The sequence below is a fragment of the Numida meleagris genome, chromosome 2 (genome assembly GCF_002078875.1).
Source record: "Numida meleagris isolate 19003 breed g44 Domestic line chromosome 2, NumMel1.0, whole genome shotgun sequence".
Lineage (NCBI taxonomy): Eukaryota > Metazoa > Chordata > Aves > Galliformes > Numididae > Numida > Numida meleagris.
In genome coordinates this window covers 92,668,898-92,684,886 of record NC_034410.1, presented here as the reverse complement: position 1 = coordinate 92,684,886, position 15,989 = coordinate 92,668,898, and the positions used below count along the sequence as shown (strand labels likewise).

Here is a 15,989-nt window from a genome sequence, read left to right as displayed (position 1 = left end):
TTCTAGTACATCTCACCCAATACAATCTGAGAAAAATCATCAGCTATTTTCTCATTACAGTTGAAGCTGTAGTAAAACTCCTTCTCAGTAAAACTCCTGTGTTTGTGACCTTAATATGGGGAAACCAGATGAGCAGTATTTTGGTTTTGAAGAAATACATTTTTTCAAAATGTAAGCCAGATTGCTTCCTGGACACACAGAAATACATTTTTGATGATGTTACATTTTCTGAAATGATATTTCATTTACAAAGTTAATTCTTAAATTTAGATGAATATTCGTATTGCACTCCAGTTTTAAATAGACAAATTGGTATTATTCAGAAACATTAAAAAAATTTACATTTGGGAGCTAGGGGAAAAATTTTTACTTCTATCCAAAACTGAGCAATCTGAAAGCTTGTCATTTGTTGCAAAGTACACAAACTCAGATTAATTAAAAAATTAATTGATACAGCTGCAGCAAAGAAATACAATAGAGAAGTAAAAATGAAGCAAATAATATGAAAGTGCACTAATTAGAAAGTGATGTATGACCAACTGCTGAGATTTATAAGCAATAATGCATTTTGCAGAAGGTCCTGGAAACAATCATTTGAGTGGTTAATTAAATTCATAATATCTAGAAGATCTACTTTAACATTCTAGTGTCTTGGCCTCTTTTAAAGAGGAAACTTCCAGCCTAGGCTGTTTTTGTAAGATTTGAAAAATGAGATATTCTAATGTGAAGATGGGAAAAGGTAGAGCTGGAGAAGCAATCCTGCAAATTTTGTGCCCAATTAGATGTGTTGTGTGAAAATATATCACATATAGCAAAGGTGCAAGAGAATTTTGATGCCTCCAGTTCCAAGTATTATAACAAGCATTGTTGGACTCCAGTGCTACTTTAATGGACTTAAATTCTTAAATGAGAAATAGAGAGATGTTATTTTGAGATTTTGTTAGGCCAGCTTCCTTGTCAAAAATAAAATAAAATGTGTGATAGTTGTCTGAATGACTTAAATTCATCAAATTCATGAACAAATTAATATTGCAATGAAATGTAATGGTGAAGATAGTTCCATATGTTCCAAAGGTGAAACTGTATTTCAGCTTCATCCTTGAAGTCATAATTATGCCCATCTGTTACAGAGATAAATCACAATCTGAAATATAAAAGAATAAAGTCTGTGCTCATTCCTCTTGAACTTTGAGACGTTAGTGCTGATTTTGTGTGAAACAGAAACTCATGCCTATTAGTCCGGACATTTCTTTCCAGTTAGCAAGGCTTTATGTTTTAAATTTATATGGACACACATGCATGTAGTGGTATCTTTTACATGTTTTCCAGAAAAATATTTATAATGATCATGTGGATCCTGTACCTTTTATAAAATCCTGTAGACTTTCCTAAAATCTATGATAATTACCGTACAGACACTTTTTCAACCTGCTTCTGTAATTTCTGATCCCAGTGGAATGATGATTCTTTTAAAACACCTGCTGTGAATTTTCAGGAAATAAAGGGAATAAGTTATGCCTGATTTAGCAATATAAAAAAATGCTGGATTCTATTTCTCTTCACAGAAGAATTTCACAGCATGTTAGTCCAATAATCTATTAATTTTTGATGCCATAAAGAGAAATATAAACATCATTTTTTTGGTATTGCAACAATATCCTTGAGTAGTAGAGGTTTTCAAATGTCTTAAGAGTAGTCTGACATATTTGATCTTCGGAAGTTGTGAAAGATTGAGAGATATGAAATACTAAATAATTGTAAAGTGATAGCCAGAAAGAGAATATCAACAGCAATAAAACTGATCTACCCAGAAGAAAAAGAGAAAATACTCAAGGCAAGACATGTAAAATTAACCTTCAATTGTATACAATTTGAACTGCTAATATTACATCTTAGATATAAATACAATTTTTAATGTTTGTGCATAAATAGTAAAAGCACAGTTGGATATGTTCCTGCTTCCGAATGGTTCAAACTTATGGATAAGTAGCTTTTGAAAGAGAGAGCTTAAAGTCTTGGACTCTACTTGAGAAAAGAGCTGAGAGGGATATGAGTGAGATTTGCAGAATCATTAGGTCAGTGGATAAACTAAGCATGACACAGCTGTTGACCTAATATGAAAACTAGATGGCACTGAAGTCAGAAGGAGAGCACAATTAACAAAGGCAGCAAATATGTGCAGCAGCTTGTGCAACATTTTGCACTGAAATGGCCAGATGATCTGCTGAGAAGTACGTCATGGTTCTCAGCAATGGTGATGATATCCCACAGGGCACATTCTAGCACTCCTTGGAGCTACCACATTGACACAGCTGATGCGCTGACCCAGAGAGAGATCCTAAGGTGGCTGCAGCTCTACAGAAATGTCTGGAGACTCTCAGTGAGGTTGACAGAGGGGAAGCTGTCTCCTCATGCTCCTTCCCTCTTTCTTTGCATGTTAGTAGTGAAACTACATTGCTTAGGAAAGGAGTTGTGCAATGCATTCACTAGACTGCCCAGAATCGTAAATGATGAAAAAGAAATTCACAATCTTCCCCATGCCTGTACCTTAAAAAGCTTAAACTTCCAACTGTACTGAAAGAGGGGCATGAGCCCCCCATCATGTGCATATATGTCTGACAATAAGTTAACTGGTCCCGAATTTTATTGCAAATTAGATAATGTATGGATATAATTGAGATGTGGAAGATTTCAGGCATCTTTTCTTACCAAAAAAGTCATTCTTTTGGAAAAAACAGACACCTAACTTTGACTTATTTTCATGTTTCCAGTATGAAACCAAAACTATGAATGATAACACTTTGGTAGATAAAACATTGGTTGTCTTTGGCTAGGTCTGTTTTACTGTCATTTAGGAATCACTGCTTTTCCCTGGTTTTTTTTTTTTTTTTTTTTTTTTTTTTTTTTTTTGCATATATAAGGTAATTGTCCTAAAAGCACTTGGAATACTTTATCAGACATGATAAGTCCTAAGATAACAGAATGTTCATCATCAGCAGATTACCATCATTGCTTATTTCCAAGTCAGTTCCCACATGATTTCCACAGCAAAAACCTTACAAACCATGGAGATAGAGATCTGTGCTTTGTGATGTTTGAAAACTGAGGTTTGAACTTCCTCTTAGATAATTTTCTAGCTGCATGATATCTTTAACAGTTTGTGAGATAGCAGCCTCTATCATGCTGGAATTTGAAGTTGGGAGGAGTGAAAGGGGACAGAGTAAGTGCTTGCCATGTGCATGTTCACATTCTCTCAACCTTACAAGTTTAAAAATAAATGCTTTTGCTGTTGCAGAGCTTGTAATCACAGTACTGCAGTGATGCACAGTGTTTGTTTCTACTACAGACAGTTCAAGAGATATCAGACTGTAATACTGTCAAAGACGAAAAGTGTGTTTTGAGCAATGGTCCAAGGCAGGACACGGTGTATTGCAGAACTCTCTAGTGCTTCCCAAAGCTCTCATATAATTTTCATTCTGTGACTGTAAAGCAATTTATAGTAGTGTATTCAGGAAGTATTTCCTGTAGGAGGTGTAATATTTGATGATGTTGCATTGAAAGTAGGTTTTTTTCAGGAATTAAATAGTTTATGTTGTTAAGCATACATGTTTTTTTCCCCCTATTTTGAAAAGAACTTTATTTTCTGTTTAAATATTAGTGTAATGTTATCAAAGTAAAAAAAAAAAAAGTACATAAAGAAATGACTTGGCATGATTCTTAAGATCACTGTAGATGGAGTCAAATTTCAAGATAAATTTAGGCAGAGAATAGAAAGCGGATAAGGGAAAAAAAATATATCTGCTACAGAGTTGAATACTTTTTATACCTGGAAGAAGTAAAGGAGAAGTAATGAAGATGCATGTTGAACAACTGTTAAAAGTTAAGAATTCTGAAAGGGTAAATGGAACTAAATTGAAGCTAGCAAGCATGTAATTACTGGGATGAAAGATGATCATGCTTTTCATTGGTCTGAAGATTACATAGTTGAAAATAATACCAAAGAAAGTGAATTAATGTATATAAGAGGAATGAGAAAAGAGGTTTTGCCAAGTGTACTTTCTTATCCTTTTTTTTTTTTTCATCTATTAAGAAGGAAAAAAGAAAAAAAAGAAAAGAAAAAAAACAGCCTTCCATGTAAATTATATTTCATAGAGGAAAATTAAGTGTACGTATTATTAATGCTACATTCTCTGTAGGACTAGAAAAGCCAGAAGCCATTTTGTCAAGAAACATTAGAGCACATTGCACAAATAAGTCTCATGCTACCTACCGATAAGTCTTATATCTACTTAAAACATCTACTTTTCCCAGGTAGGCTTTAGTTTGTTTTTTAACAAGGAGTCTTTTTGCTAAAAGTTCATGTCTTTTTTTCTGTGTTAATCTGATTATATGAAAAACACAAAGTTGACTGCACTGTAAGTTGATAACTATTCAGTATTTCTGACATCTTTTTTTTTCAATTTTTACTTTTAAATTTAAATTTAAATTTTGAGTGCTTGTGATATGAATGTCAATCACAATGATTTGCAGAGAAGAATGTCAGAAAGGATTTCTATTTAGCCTTACTGTATGTGTAAGAATAAATAAAAAGGAGCTTAAGTATCCTTTGTATGTATGTATGAGGACATTTTCAGATCTGTTACTGTAATATGCAAGAAATTAAATATTTATAGATACAACTATATGAGCCATAAATAGTGATGGAAATGGAGAAAACACATTGTAAGATACGTTGTGAAAAATGTGCTTTTCTCTGCATTCTTCCCTTTTAAACCAGATGATATGTATATTTTTGGTTCATTCTAGTAGGTTTAGGTTATTCTAGAAATCAAAGTCGGAAAAGTCATGAGGTTACTGTCAGTTCTCTAAAAACCTAAATTATTTCTTGTTTCCTTTTGTGAGAGGAGACTGGATGGATCTCCTTTCAAATAGTTGAACTTTTTTCTTAAGAAAAGCAATTTTTTTTTCTGATGAATGCATGCCATAGCCTTGGTGTGATCACATTCTAAAATATATAATTGAAGAAAGTAGCTATTATGCAAAGTCAACGGAGCAGAAGTATGTGATTATCTGAGAATTAAGGAAAAATAGCTTAAGCTAAATCAGGCATTTTAAAAGGTCATCTTAATTTTTATTATTTGCTGGAAGAGTAAAACTGTTATCTTATAAATGAGAGTGATTCTTCTTTTGGAAAACCTCACTGGTAACAAAATCTGAATTTATGAATAACAGTTTTAAGGAGTCCTTATGCTCACTGCACAGTGCTCTTCTCTGCCCTTCTTAAATGACTTGCCAGATGGCATGAACTACTCAGTCTCCTGAAATCTTACTTTCAGGTTCTGATCTGTACGACTACAGTGACTCAGTTGCAAATCGCTATTTCCCATTTGCAGTAGTGTAAGTTTGCTGAAAAAATTAGGTATTTTGTCATGTTTCACTCCAGAGAAAATATTACAAGTAATTTTTACAAGGAAGTTTTTATGGTAGCCATTCTAATGCACAGTATTCAGAAATGAACCAGGGAAATTCATACTCAGAAGAATCCTGAAAGTTAATATGCCACACAAAAAAGATTTTCATAATAAAAATAAAATTACAAAAATCCTAATATGTGCATGATTTTCAAGAAGAAAAAATAATTGAAAGATAATAGACAAATGTGTTATTTCATGCACAGATTATATTATGAAGATACAAACTACAGTTTTTCATGATTTCCTTTCTTCTTCCTAATCTGTTTTCCTATCAGAGTGCCCTCATTTATCCATCCAGTCTTGTAAATACATGTTTTTCCAAAGAGTACTTCATAATCCTACTGTCATGGGTGATAAATGCTACAAGGCACGCAGAATTTGTAAGCACCACAGAGAGAAACAGTATATCTCAAATGATTTACATTTTATTTATGACAATTCTGACATTTCTTTATAATTTTCAGAATTTTGGATATAAATATCCACAAAGGACAAAAGGCTCTCAGACATCATGATTTCCCTCTTTTCTCCACACATACATGTGGAGAAAAATTTTGTTTGTATTTCTTGTTATATTTTATCACTGCTACATTAGTCAGTTACTATTTTACCTCTAGTCTGCACTTTTGAGATATCCCCCTGTTATCCTTGGGAAGTCTTCGCTGACTAACACAACAACTTTATAGTGCTTCTCTGTGGCACCATTACAGCAAATTGTGTGGACAAAATTAGTAATAATTTTAGTATGATGTGTAGCTACCTTAAAATGATTTCTCTATCTCTCCCAGTTAAATAAGATTTGGGAAAAGTCGTACATTATATTCATACTTCTTACACAGATACATTAAAAATATTTTAAGCAGAAATGAAGATTTTTAAATATTGTGTAGAGAAATACATGCACGAACTATATTAATTGAGCTCTAAATTAGTGGTGCTGAACAACAAAAGGAAGAAAATGCACAGTGAAGCAGGAAATATGCCATATGTTATTGTATACCTGAGCACAATGGGGACACTATCTTAATGGCTTTCTTAATGTTCCTGTTGTAGTGGATATTGGTGGACATATGGTATGCTCCCTGTTTATAAGCCTGTGCATTTCCATGATTCTGTTAGCTGACTTTGATAGTACCTTCTATTTTTCTGCTGTTAAGAAAAAGACTTTAAAATGTTTTATCTTTATCTCAGAAGACATACATTTTATTTTGACTCTTTTTTCCTAGCACAATTGCATATTCATCTTATTGTTAGGCTTTTCCACAATTTTAATCCCTCTTAGGAAATAATTTTGAACACAGTTCTGTAGACCTTCCATGTACAAAGGGCCTTTGACTCAGTCTCTTCTGGCCCAATAAACTGCTCACACAACTGCAGAGTTGACCGTGCTTTGCATGACCGTTGTGGGAACGTGCAGTCAGATGCTTCCTGCCTGCCTCAGGGAGCACTAGCAGATGGGAGCAGAAGTGGTTCCCACTTCACCTGGCTCCCTTTACACCACGTGGATGAGAAGAACTTCTTGCTCCATCCCTTCTGGGCTGCCAGATGTTGTCAATGCCAGCTGGTGCAGAATACCAATGGAAAAGATTTCCTTATTTTTTTTTTTTAATAAAAAAATATTAATTTCATTTTTTCATCTAGTCTGTCTTCTCAGTTGTTGTTTTTTTGGGTTTTTTTTTTTTTTGGGGGGGGGGGGGTTGGTTGGTTTGTTTTTTCGTTTGTTTTAATTGGATTTATCCAGATCTGCAGCAAACCACCTGCAAGATTGAATCTCTTGCTCGGTTTAAACAGAGTTGTGAATAATAGCTAAGTGAGATAAAAAAAATATTTACAGAAACTTTTCTGCACATTAGAAATATTAATTTAATAAATATTAGTATAAAATATCATTAGGATTTCTCTTCTTCACTCTTACTGATGTTTCTGAAAGTGTATCTTTAACATGCAGTGTAAATTCTACTATGTCTGCAGTGAATGTTTGGATGAACTGCAAAGTAATGTTTCCTCCTCCCCTCTTTCTCTGAGGACAGGTTTTCTTTTTTCCTTTATCTCTGTTATCTTGTTGTTTGTGGTGTTTATTCTCCATTTAAGGTAACTTTGATATCAAAGTAGGCCATCAGCTACTAACCTGCTACTGAACTATTAGCTTCTCTCAGCTTTCTTCACACAGCACAGCTCAGTTTGATTCTGTTGAACATAGATAAGAAAGTAAAATAAGAAAAAAATATACATTGGGAAAGTCCCTTGCATTTATGGTGCATCTTCTACCTAGAAACAACATGTAAATTGAGTAACTCTCATAATCATATCCCAGACAGAAACTTTACCAAATTCGCAAAGTATCAGCCATTTAATATAAATGTAATATTCTAGAAATGTATGCTGTTGTGTAGAATAAGTATTTTTTTAAAAATGCTAAATTTAAACACAGAATAACGAGTTGTTCTTGAATGTAGTAACAATCCTCCCTCTTCCTCCTACACCCTTAAGGCCCTTCCAATCTTTTTATATGACTCTGGAATTGTTTGGGTGAAATACAGTGTTAGATCTTTGAACTTTTTAACAATATGTGCAGATAATATAAATAACTGTCAAAAAATATGACAGTATTCATAATTCCAATACTATGATATCTTTAAAAACATAACAGTAGGCAGTGGTGTAATGAGAACTCACAGTTCAGGAGTCTTGAATCTCTCTGTGATTAGAAAAATGGGATGAGAAACTCCAGACATCCTACTAATAATTTTGATAGATATATGAAGAGAACATTTCACCCAGTTTTTATGAGGCTTCTTGCATTAGCCTGTTAACATGGATAGCTTTCCATGCTGTTTTTGTGCCTGTGCTTTTCTATAAAGTTAAGTAGTGCAAACCTGCCTTAGATGTCCCCAGATACATTCATAGCTTTAGTATAGTCATGTTTTTAATGTTGAGGTAGGAAAATGTAGAGCTTTAATATTTTTATCTTGTGGTATAAAATCTTATAGAATTAATTTTTCTTAAACATGTTTTTTTTTTAATTATTATTGCCTATTTACATATAAGCTCTTGAATTTATTATACTGGCAATAACAGTAATGGGAATACAAGTTTATGCTGTGATAATTGTGTTGCTACTGTCTTGACCTCATTGCAGCATCTCTCCATCAGGAGTAGACAATATTTTGGAGCACATAGTCACACAAACTCCAAAAGCCTTTCATTACTGTTGTCACATATAATGCAAATAATACATATATTGAAGGTACAATAGCAGAAAACTACTTGGAGGAATTATGTCATGTAAAGAGTAAAACAACTGTGCCAAATCCTTCTGACATATGCGTGATGTACTCCACTTATGTCTTGTCAGGAGTGCGTAGGCTTGAAAATTGCTTAAAACCAGTCTGTAAATGACTGAAATCTCTTGTATGTTAGTTTGTCAATAAGCACTCTAAAGTATTGTGGTTCATTACAGACTGGGACTTGTTTTAAATAAAATTGTCTACATGCTAGTGAGTTCTGGCAAGCATGTCTTCTTTTGCATAAGCATTCAGAAATACCAGTCTGTGTACTCATGGACTGTCTTGATTAGTAGCTCATGATATGCATACCTTCATTAATTTTATTAGGAAGTAGAAGTAAGAAAGAAACTCTCTTTCTGTTTTACAGATTGTAGATAAACAATATATGCAGAAGCACCAGATTCAGTGTTTCTAATTTAATGAAGAAATATTTAAAAATAAGTGACATGATTTTCCTTAAAAATGTAGTATGTGTGTTCTTAGGGGAAAAAAATAAGCTAATACTCACTCACTATGGTTAATATATTTTAGATATTTTTAGTTTCTTTAATTTAAAACTCTTTCAGATGCTAGTTTTAGTGATTTTAGGTTCTATTAAAATATTATAGATTAGCAAAATGAATAGAAAATTAGGGAACAATAAATGACATTGCACTAATATATTCACAAGTACTTTTAATAATAAGAAATCATTAATAAGACTTATCTAGAATTTTTAATAAAGTTATTATTGGACATTATGAAATTAAAGTAATTGAAAGGAGTGCTGCTTCAAAGAATTTGTTTTAAAAAAAATCCTGTGAAACTCAGTACTGACAGCTAAGTTTCTGATCCGCCTAGTCTTGTGTACGAACAGGATGAAGAATCTACCAGCTTATTGACTCTTACTGATGTAGGGCTTGGCAATTAGTTTGTATCTGTAAAGATTAGTGACATGTTCATCAGTAGACAGCAGCATCATGTTTACAGTGCCATTGTAAACAATCACCTTGCAGTAATAGCTCTGATTTTTTTAATACATTAGTACAAGTGTTTGTACAAGCTTCATACTAAGCTTGCTTGACCCAGAGTAATTTTTACATGTGATGCTATTTTTTTCTAAAAATAATTACCTTACATGTTTTCTAAGCAAATGACTTGTTGTTAGATGTTTATGTGTAGTAGCATTATTGACCCATTCTCACTGACAGGAACTGAGCTACAGCTACAGAGAAATTCTTAGAGTCAAGACTAATCATGTGGTTTGTGAATTCCCTTTTCTGAAAACCTGATCAAGTTACGTAAGAAAAACACAAAAAACCATAGGAATTGCACTGTGATTTGTGATAGCATTTCAGTGAAAGTGCAGAGATGATATGGACAGAATCTGAGATGTATACCTGTATATTTAAAACACAGGAAATTTTCAATTAATTATGGATGAGATATAAATTACAAGAGCCACTCTGAAAGTAATACCTCCTATTTTATTCTGTTGGCCCACGACATCAGAGGCAGATGCTGGTGGTAGGGCAGTAGAGGTTGAGCCATCCAGCCAGTACTCCCTTACATTTTGTTGCAGTTTGACAGATGACAGCAGAGGGGCAGTCTGACAAATTGGTGTCTGACATGAAAGCGTGTATGGAGCAAAATGTGTAATTGAATTCCTCCATGTGGAAAAATGGCGCCCACTGACATTCACTGATGCTTGCTGAATGTTTATGGAGACCAAACAGTGACTGTGAACACAGTGAGGTGGTGGGTGGTGTATTTCAGCAGTGGCAGCAGCAAAGTGAAAATAAGCCACATTCTGGACAGCCATGCAGATTTTTAGGAGCATGGAATGCAGGCTCTTGTTCATTGCTGGCAAAAAGACATGCCCAATGGTGGTGATTATGGTGAAAAATAGTGTCTTATAGCTGAGAATTTGCTCTATCAAATAGTGTATCTTTGCATCTGTGGTTGTTTCCTTGGAAACTACAGACTAGACAGCCTCACCGCTGTCCCCGGAAAGACAGTGGAACAACTTGTTCTGGATATTCTCTCCAAGCAATTGGAAGAGAAGAAGGTTACCAGGAGTAGACAGCATGGATTCACCAAGAGTAAATCATGCTTAACCAACCTGATAGCCTTCTATTATGTCATCACTGGCTGGGTAAATGGCGGGAGAGCAGTGGATGTCATTTACCTTGACTTCAGCAAGGCATTTGACACCATCTCCCACAACATCCTTGTTATGAAACTTAGAAAGTGTGGGATAGATTAGTGGACAATGAGGTGCATTGAGAACTGGCTGGCTGGCAGAGCTCAGAGGGTTGTCATCAGAGGCACAGAGTCTGGTTGAAAGCCTGCAACTAGTGATGTTCCCCAGGGATGGAAGCTAATTCTGGTCTTGTTCAACATCTTCATCAGTGAGCTGGATGATGGGGTAGAGTCCACCCTCAGCAAGTTTGCTGGTGATACAAAGCTGGGAGGAGTGGCTGACATACCGGAAGGCTGTGCTGCCATTCAACAAGACCTGGACAGACTGGGGAGTTGGGCAGGGAGGAACCTGATGAGGTTTAACAAGACCAAGTGTAGAGTCTTGCACCTGGGGAGCAATAACTGCATGCATCAGTACAGGTTAGGGGATGACCTGCTGGAGAGGAGCTCTGTGGAGAAGAACCTGCAGGTTTTGGTGAAAAACAGGTTGGCCATGAGCCAGCAGTGTGCCCTTGTGACCAAGAATGCCAGTGAGATCTTGGGGTACATTAAAAAGAGCATGGCCAGCAAGTCAAGGGAGGTGATCCTCCCCCTCTACTCTGCACTGATGAGGCCACATTTAGAATACTGTATCCAGTTCTGGCCTCCCCAGTTCAAAAAAGATGGGGATCTCCTAGAAGGTATCCAGCAGAGGGCGACAAGGATGATAAAGGGCCTAGAGCATCTCCCATATGAGGAAAGGCTGAATAACCTGGGTCTGCTCAGCCTGAGGAAAAGAAGATGGAGAGGGGATCTGATAAATGCTTATAAATATCTAAACAGAGGTGGGAGGCAAATGAATGAGGCCAGGCTCTTCTCAGTGGTGTGTAGTGACAGGACAAAGAGTCATGTCCTAAAACTTGAACACAGGAAGTTCTGTACTAATATGTGGAAGAACTTCTTCATGGTAAGGGTGATGGAGCATTTGAACGGGTTGCCCAGAGAGGTTGTAGAGAATCCTCCTATGGAGATATTAAATACCCATCTGTACACTTACCTGTGTGACCTGTGTATGGTTCCTGCTTTAACAGGGAGGTTGGACTCAATGATCTCTTGAGGTCCTTCCAACTCCTGCAATTCTGTGACCTATGTAGTAATAAAAAGAAACAATTTAGGTTTGCCAGAATTTATTTGCTTTTATTTGCAGTCTTCTTGGATCAGTTTGTAGTGTTGCTACTTCGGGTAATGACCGAGCTTGTAAATCTTGGTAAAACTGTTGTTCTATGCAGAACTATTGAATATCTGTTTACTGTGCTCTGAGTGTTGACACATGTTTTTGGTTCCCAGCTTGAATGAATATTCTTGTTCTGATGCATGTTGCTATTGAAAATGTGGCTTATCAAAGGAAGATTTATAAAAACTGATATATTTTTAGTATAACTATGTTTTAATGATGAACAGTATAATAGCCATGTTTTTGTAAATAACTTCCTCTTACAATGGACTAGTGGCTAGAATTCAGGTAAATGAGACATTGAAAATATCTTTGATATTCTTCACTGTTCTCCACATTCCTTTCTTCCATTAAAAAAAAAGAAAAAAAAAGAAAAAAAAAAGAAACCCAACAAATAAAACAACTCAGGAGTTAGATGTGAGTGCAGTAAATGTATCTTGAATATCAATAGTACTGCAGTTCAGAACTGTCAGTCAATAAATAATGGCTTGAGTCATCAGAAGGGAAGCAAGCAAGTGTAGCCTGCTTCTCCCTGTGAAAGACAATTCCAAGTAATTGCTCTAAAACCTTGTGCTCTTTTTTTTTTGTTTATTGAAGAATCAATTGAAAATTATCCAGCACGCACTATAAAGTTAACAATACTATAAGATTGAGTCTCATCTAAGTTCTACAGGTCTCCCCCTGAAATGTTTTCTTAAAAGAAATTTGATCTGCAATTGTTTTAAATTTGAAATGGCTTTTCCACCTAGTGCTCTCATCACACATTTATTTTTTAAACAATTTCATTTCAGATTAAAGAGACAGAAGAAAATGAGCTCAGAATTTGGGACCAGGCAAAGTTCCTTGTATGTTGTTGGAGATTCCACCAAGACAGTGAGTGAAGACACAAGAGAGATTACCTGCAGCAACAAGGCTTAAAGGAAAAAAAGGAGCAAAATACTTAAAGACTTCAAAAGACTTACAGGAAAATTAAACAGTGGAAGTACATATAACATGCATGGAAACACTACATGCATTATTTCTATGTATTTGACATTTTCAGTAAGGGCCAAAGAAATGTGTACTGCAGTGTGCACCAACTTAGAATATTTTGCTGTTTGTTCTTCTTCTCAGTTGTCTTAATTGCCATCTTCTAAAGCAAAAGATGGATTCTAATTGATGTAGCCCATAGTTAATCTGTGGGGAAAAAAAAAAGAAAATTACAATGTACATTGCAAAGGAGAGAGTTTCGTAGAAGGTTCTGTGAAGACAGTGAGTCTGAAATGGAAGTCAATGCTTTTTGCTTTGTTTTTCTTTTTTTTTTCATACAGCAAGGCACAAATAACTATTTCTCAGTTTTCCTACTTCTATCAGAGTGGTATACTGTAGTTAAATCTAACAATATATTTCTCTCCCTACTAATATACTGCATACTCCTTCTAAATCTGCTTCAGTGATCATATAGTTGTTTTTTCTTCTTTTTTTTTTTCATTGAGTTTGTGTAGGACCATAGAAAAAAGAAATAATTATTTCCATAACTGGTATCCCTGCTGTGGAAATTGGTGTGAAGACATTGTGTCTAATTTAAAATTTGCTTAGATTTAGATGGTGGTTTGTAAAGTTCGTGAATGAAAAACATGAAAGGTTTACAATTATATAAGAATCATGTTTTCCTAGGAATTTGTTAGCTGCTGGAGTTGGAGCACCTTCATGACACCCCATTGTGTAACATAACAGTACTGAAAATGTCAGTGTGTGCAATAGAAATTGAAAGTGCATAATTATTGATTTTTAAATGCTGTAACAGCCAAATGTACTTCTATGGCTACACTGAAGTGCCTGAAAATACAGTAATGTCACAAAACAACTTACTGATAAAAGTCTTTATCTAACCTCTACATACAAGCAATTTTTGTTTTCTCTGACAAGCCATAAGAAATAAGGGTCTTTTAGAGATGAAACTCTAGGGTTTCAGCAATTGAGCAAAATCTCTTTAAGCCTACAGTACCACCTGTGGCTAAAAATCAAGTCAAACAATTCCATGAGTTACTGAGGAAACCAGGATTCTGTCCTTCCCTCTCTATCTCTAAACATGAAAGAAAAACAAATATTGTTTAATTGGTGCTGGAGAACATCATTGTGGTAACAGTTTGCCAGACTAATAAGGATATTGATGGAAATCAACAGCTAGGAGCTACTTTCTGCTGATCTGACTTGCACTTCTGTATAAACCTTTAGTACATGTTTGTCCTTCACTTCTCTGTATTATAATTCCCAGTTGGTGTGATATATCTGGCTATTCCAGTGCTCATAGTGGCAACAGATAGATCATTGAACCTATTCTAGTATTTTATTTCAGAATAATGATACAGTATGTTTTCTTTCTATGAGGAAATTCTCTCTATGCCACATGATTCTTGTAATCATATTACTGACCATATTTTATTTTCAAGTGCTTTCTTCTTAATTGTGGTGCTTAAGTTTTATTGGAAGACTGCAATAATCAGACAAGTCACTTCAGTTTTTTATAATTTCTCCCTGTTCCCTGAGAAAATTCAGCTACATCTGCATCTGTTAAGTGCATAAAATATTTATTTCAGCAACTACTTACACAGAAAACTTCAGAGGTCTCTGTGAAGAAGCATACCCATAAATTAGTCACTTGAAAGAAATCCAAGATATAATAATACATAATTGCCCTGACTGCAGTTGAGAATGTCAGAGAATGTTAATTTATGACCTTTTCATCATAATACTAGAATGTTTCCTGATCTTAAACATACATCTATGATATCTGCTCTCTACTGATATTCCCATCCATTCACCTTCACGTTCCCCTTGGTGGGCAGAGAAGACTGCATATTTGTGCAGAAGAAGTGGCTTGCTCAAAGTCACTAAGGATAAATATTTGAAAAAATTATCAGGAAAACTTACCCTAAAGCTGGTTCCAAACCATTGAGCCATCCTCAGTCTCTCAGAGGCAATGATCGGTGCCTAAAATAGTGGAATGCTTCTAGAAAAAGAATTAAAAATCTCATCTTGTTATTCTTTTTAAGAGATGATACTGTATGTATTGCATGTCAATTAGTTTAACAAACAAATAATAAACAGAGAAAGACTTACAAATGACTTTCACAGCTGGTAAGTTGTGTTACATCTTAGTTAAAACAACAAATGTTTATATTATTTCATATTGGTACAAAAACATTCAAAAGATTAGAGAGATAGGAAGGAACGATTAAAGTGGTCGAGTGGTCATTTAGTAGTGGATATAGAAATAAAATTAATGCTGTCTTATACTTCCTCCTTCCTAAATAAAATACTACCCTTCTGAGAGATGTCTCAACCTCCCTTTAGAGTACTTTTACAAACACTTTTCAAGATATATTTCAAAAGAATGTGTTCTTATCCTGTTCCATCAAGTGAACACTGGAATATGTCTTAAGTGCATTTGAATAGATGTGAGCTTCGTCTCAAGGAGTAGTGATATCAGAGTTTAATTAAAAGCTGTAATATTTTTTTTTCATTAAATCTCTACCTCTCTATTCCCCAAGTCCTATTGCCTCCATGAGTTCATGCCTAAATCTTATGACAATTAAAGGTTCCTCTAAGGGTAATTTTCCTCAGTTTAAGGGAAAAGAATCCTCAAATACTAAATTAAAAATATACCACTAAGTAATGATTTCTCAGGAACTACAGAGATTCTTTGATGCCCTCTACTAGTACAGAACTTTTATTGTATGACTTCAAGGAGAAGGTAAGGAATTTTATTCAACTGAAATAAAAAATATATTAATAATTTGTCTAATTTGAAAAAAAAAAAGATCTAAAAATCAATCATTATTTCAAGGGATG

General features: G+C 34.7%; 1 protein-coding gene across 7 annotated transcripts in view; it reads left to right on the top strand.

The window, feature by feature from the left end:
* CCDC102B (coiled-coil domain containing 102B) overlaps nucleotides 1-15,468 on the top strand; it is a 149,465-nt gene extending 133,997 nt beyond the window's left edge. For all 7 annotated transcript variants that reach the window (XM_021388197.1, XM_021388199.1, XM_021388200.1 and 4 more), the window contains one exon: nucleotides 12,947-15,468. In XM_021388197.1, the coding sequence (XP_021243872.1) occupies nucleotides 12,947-13,036 (90 nt within the window). In that variant the 3' untranslated portion in view covers nucleotides 13,037-15,468. The remainder of the gene's footprint in view (nucleotides 1-12,946) is intronic.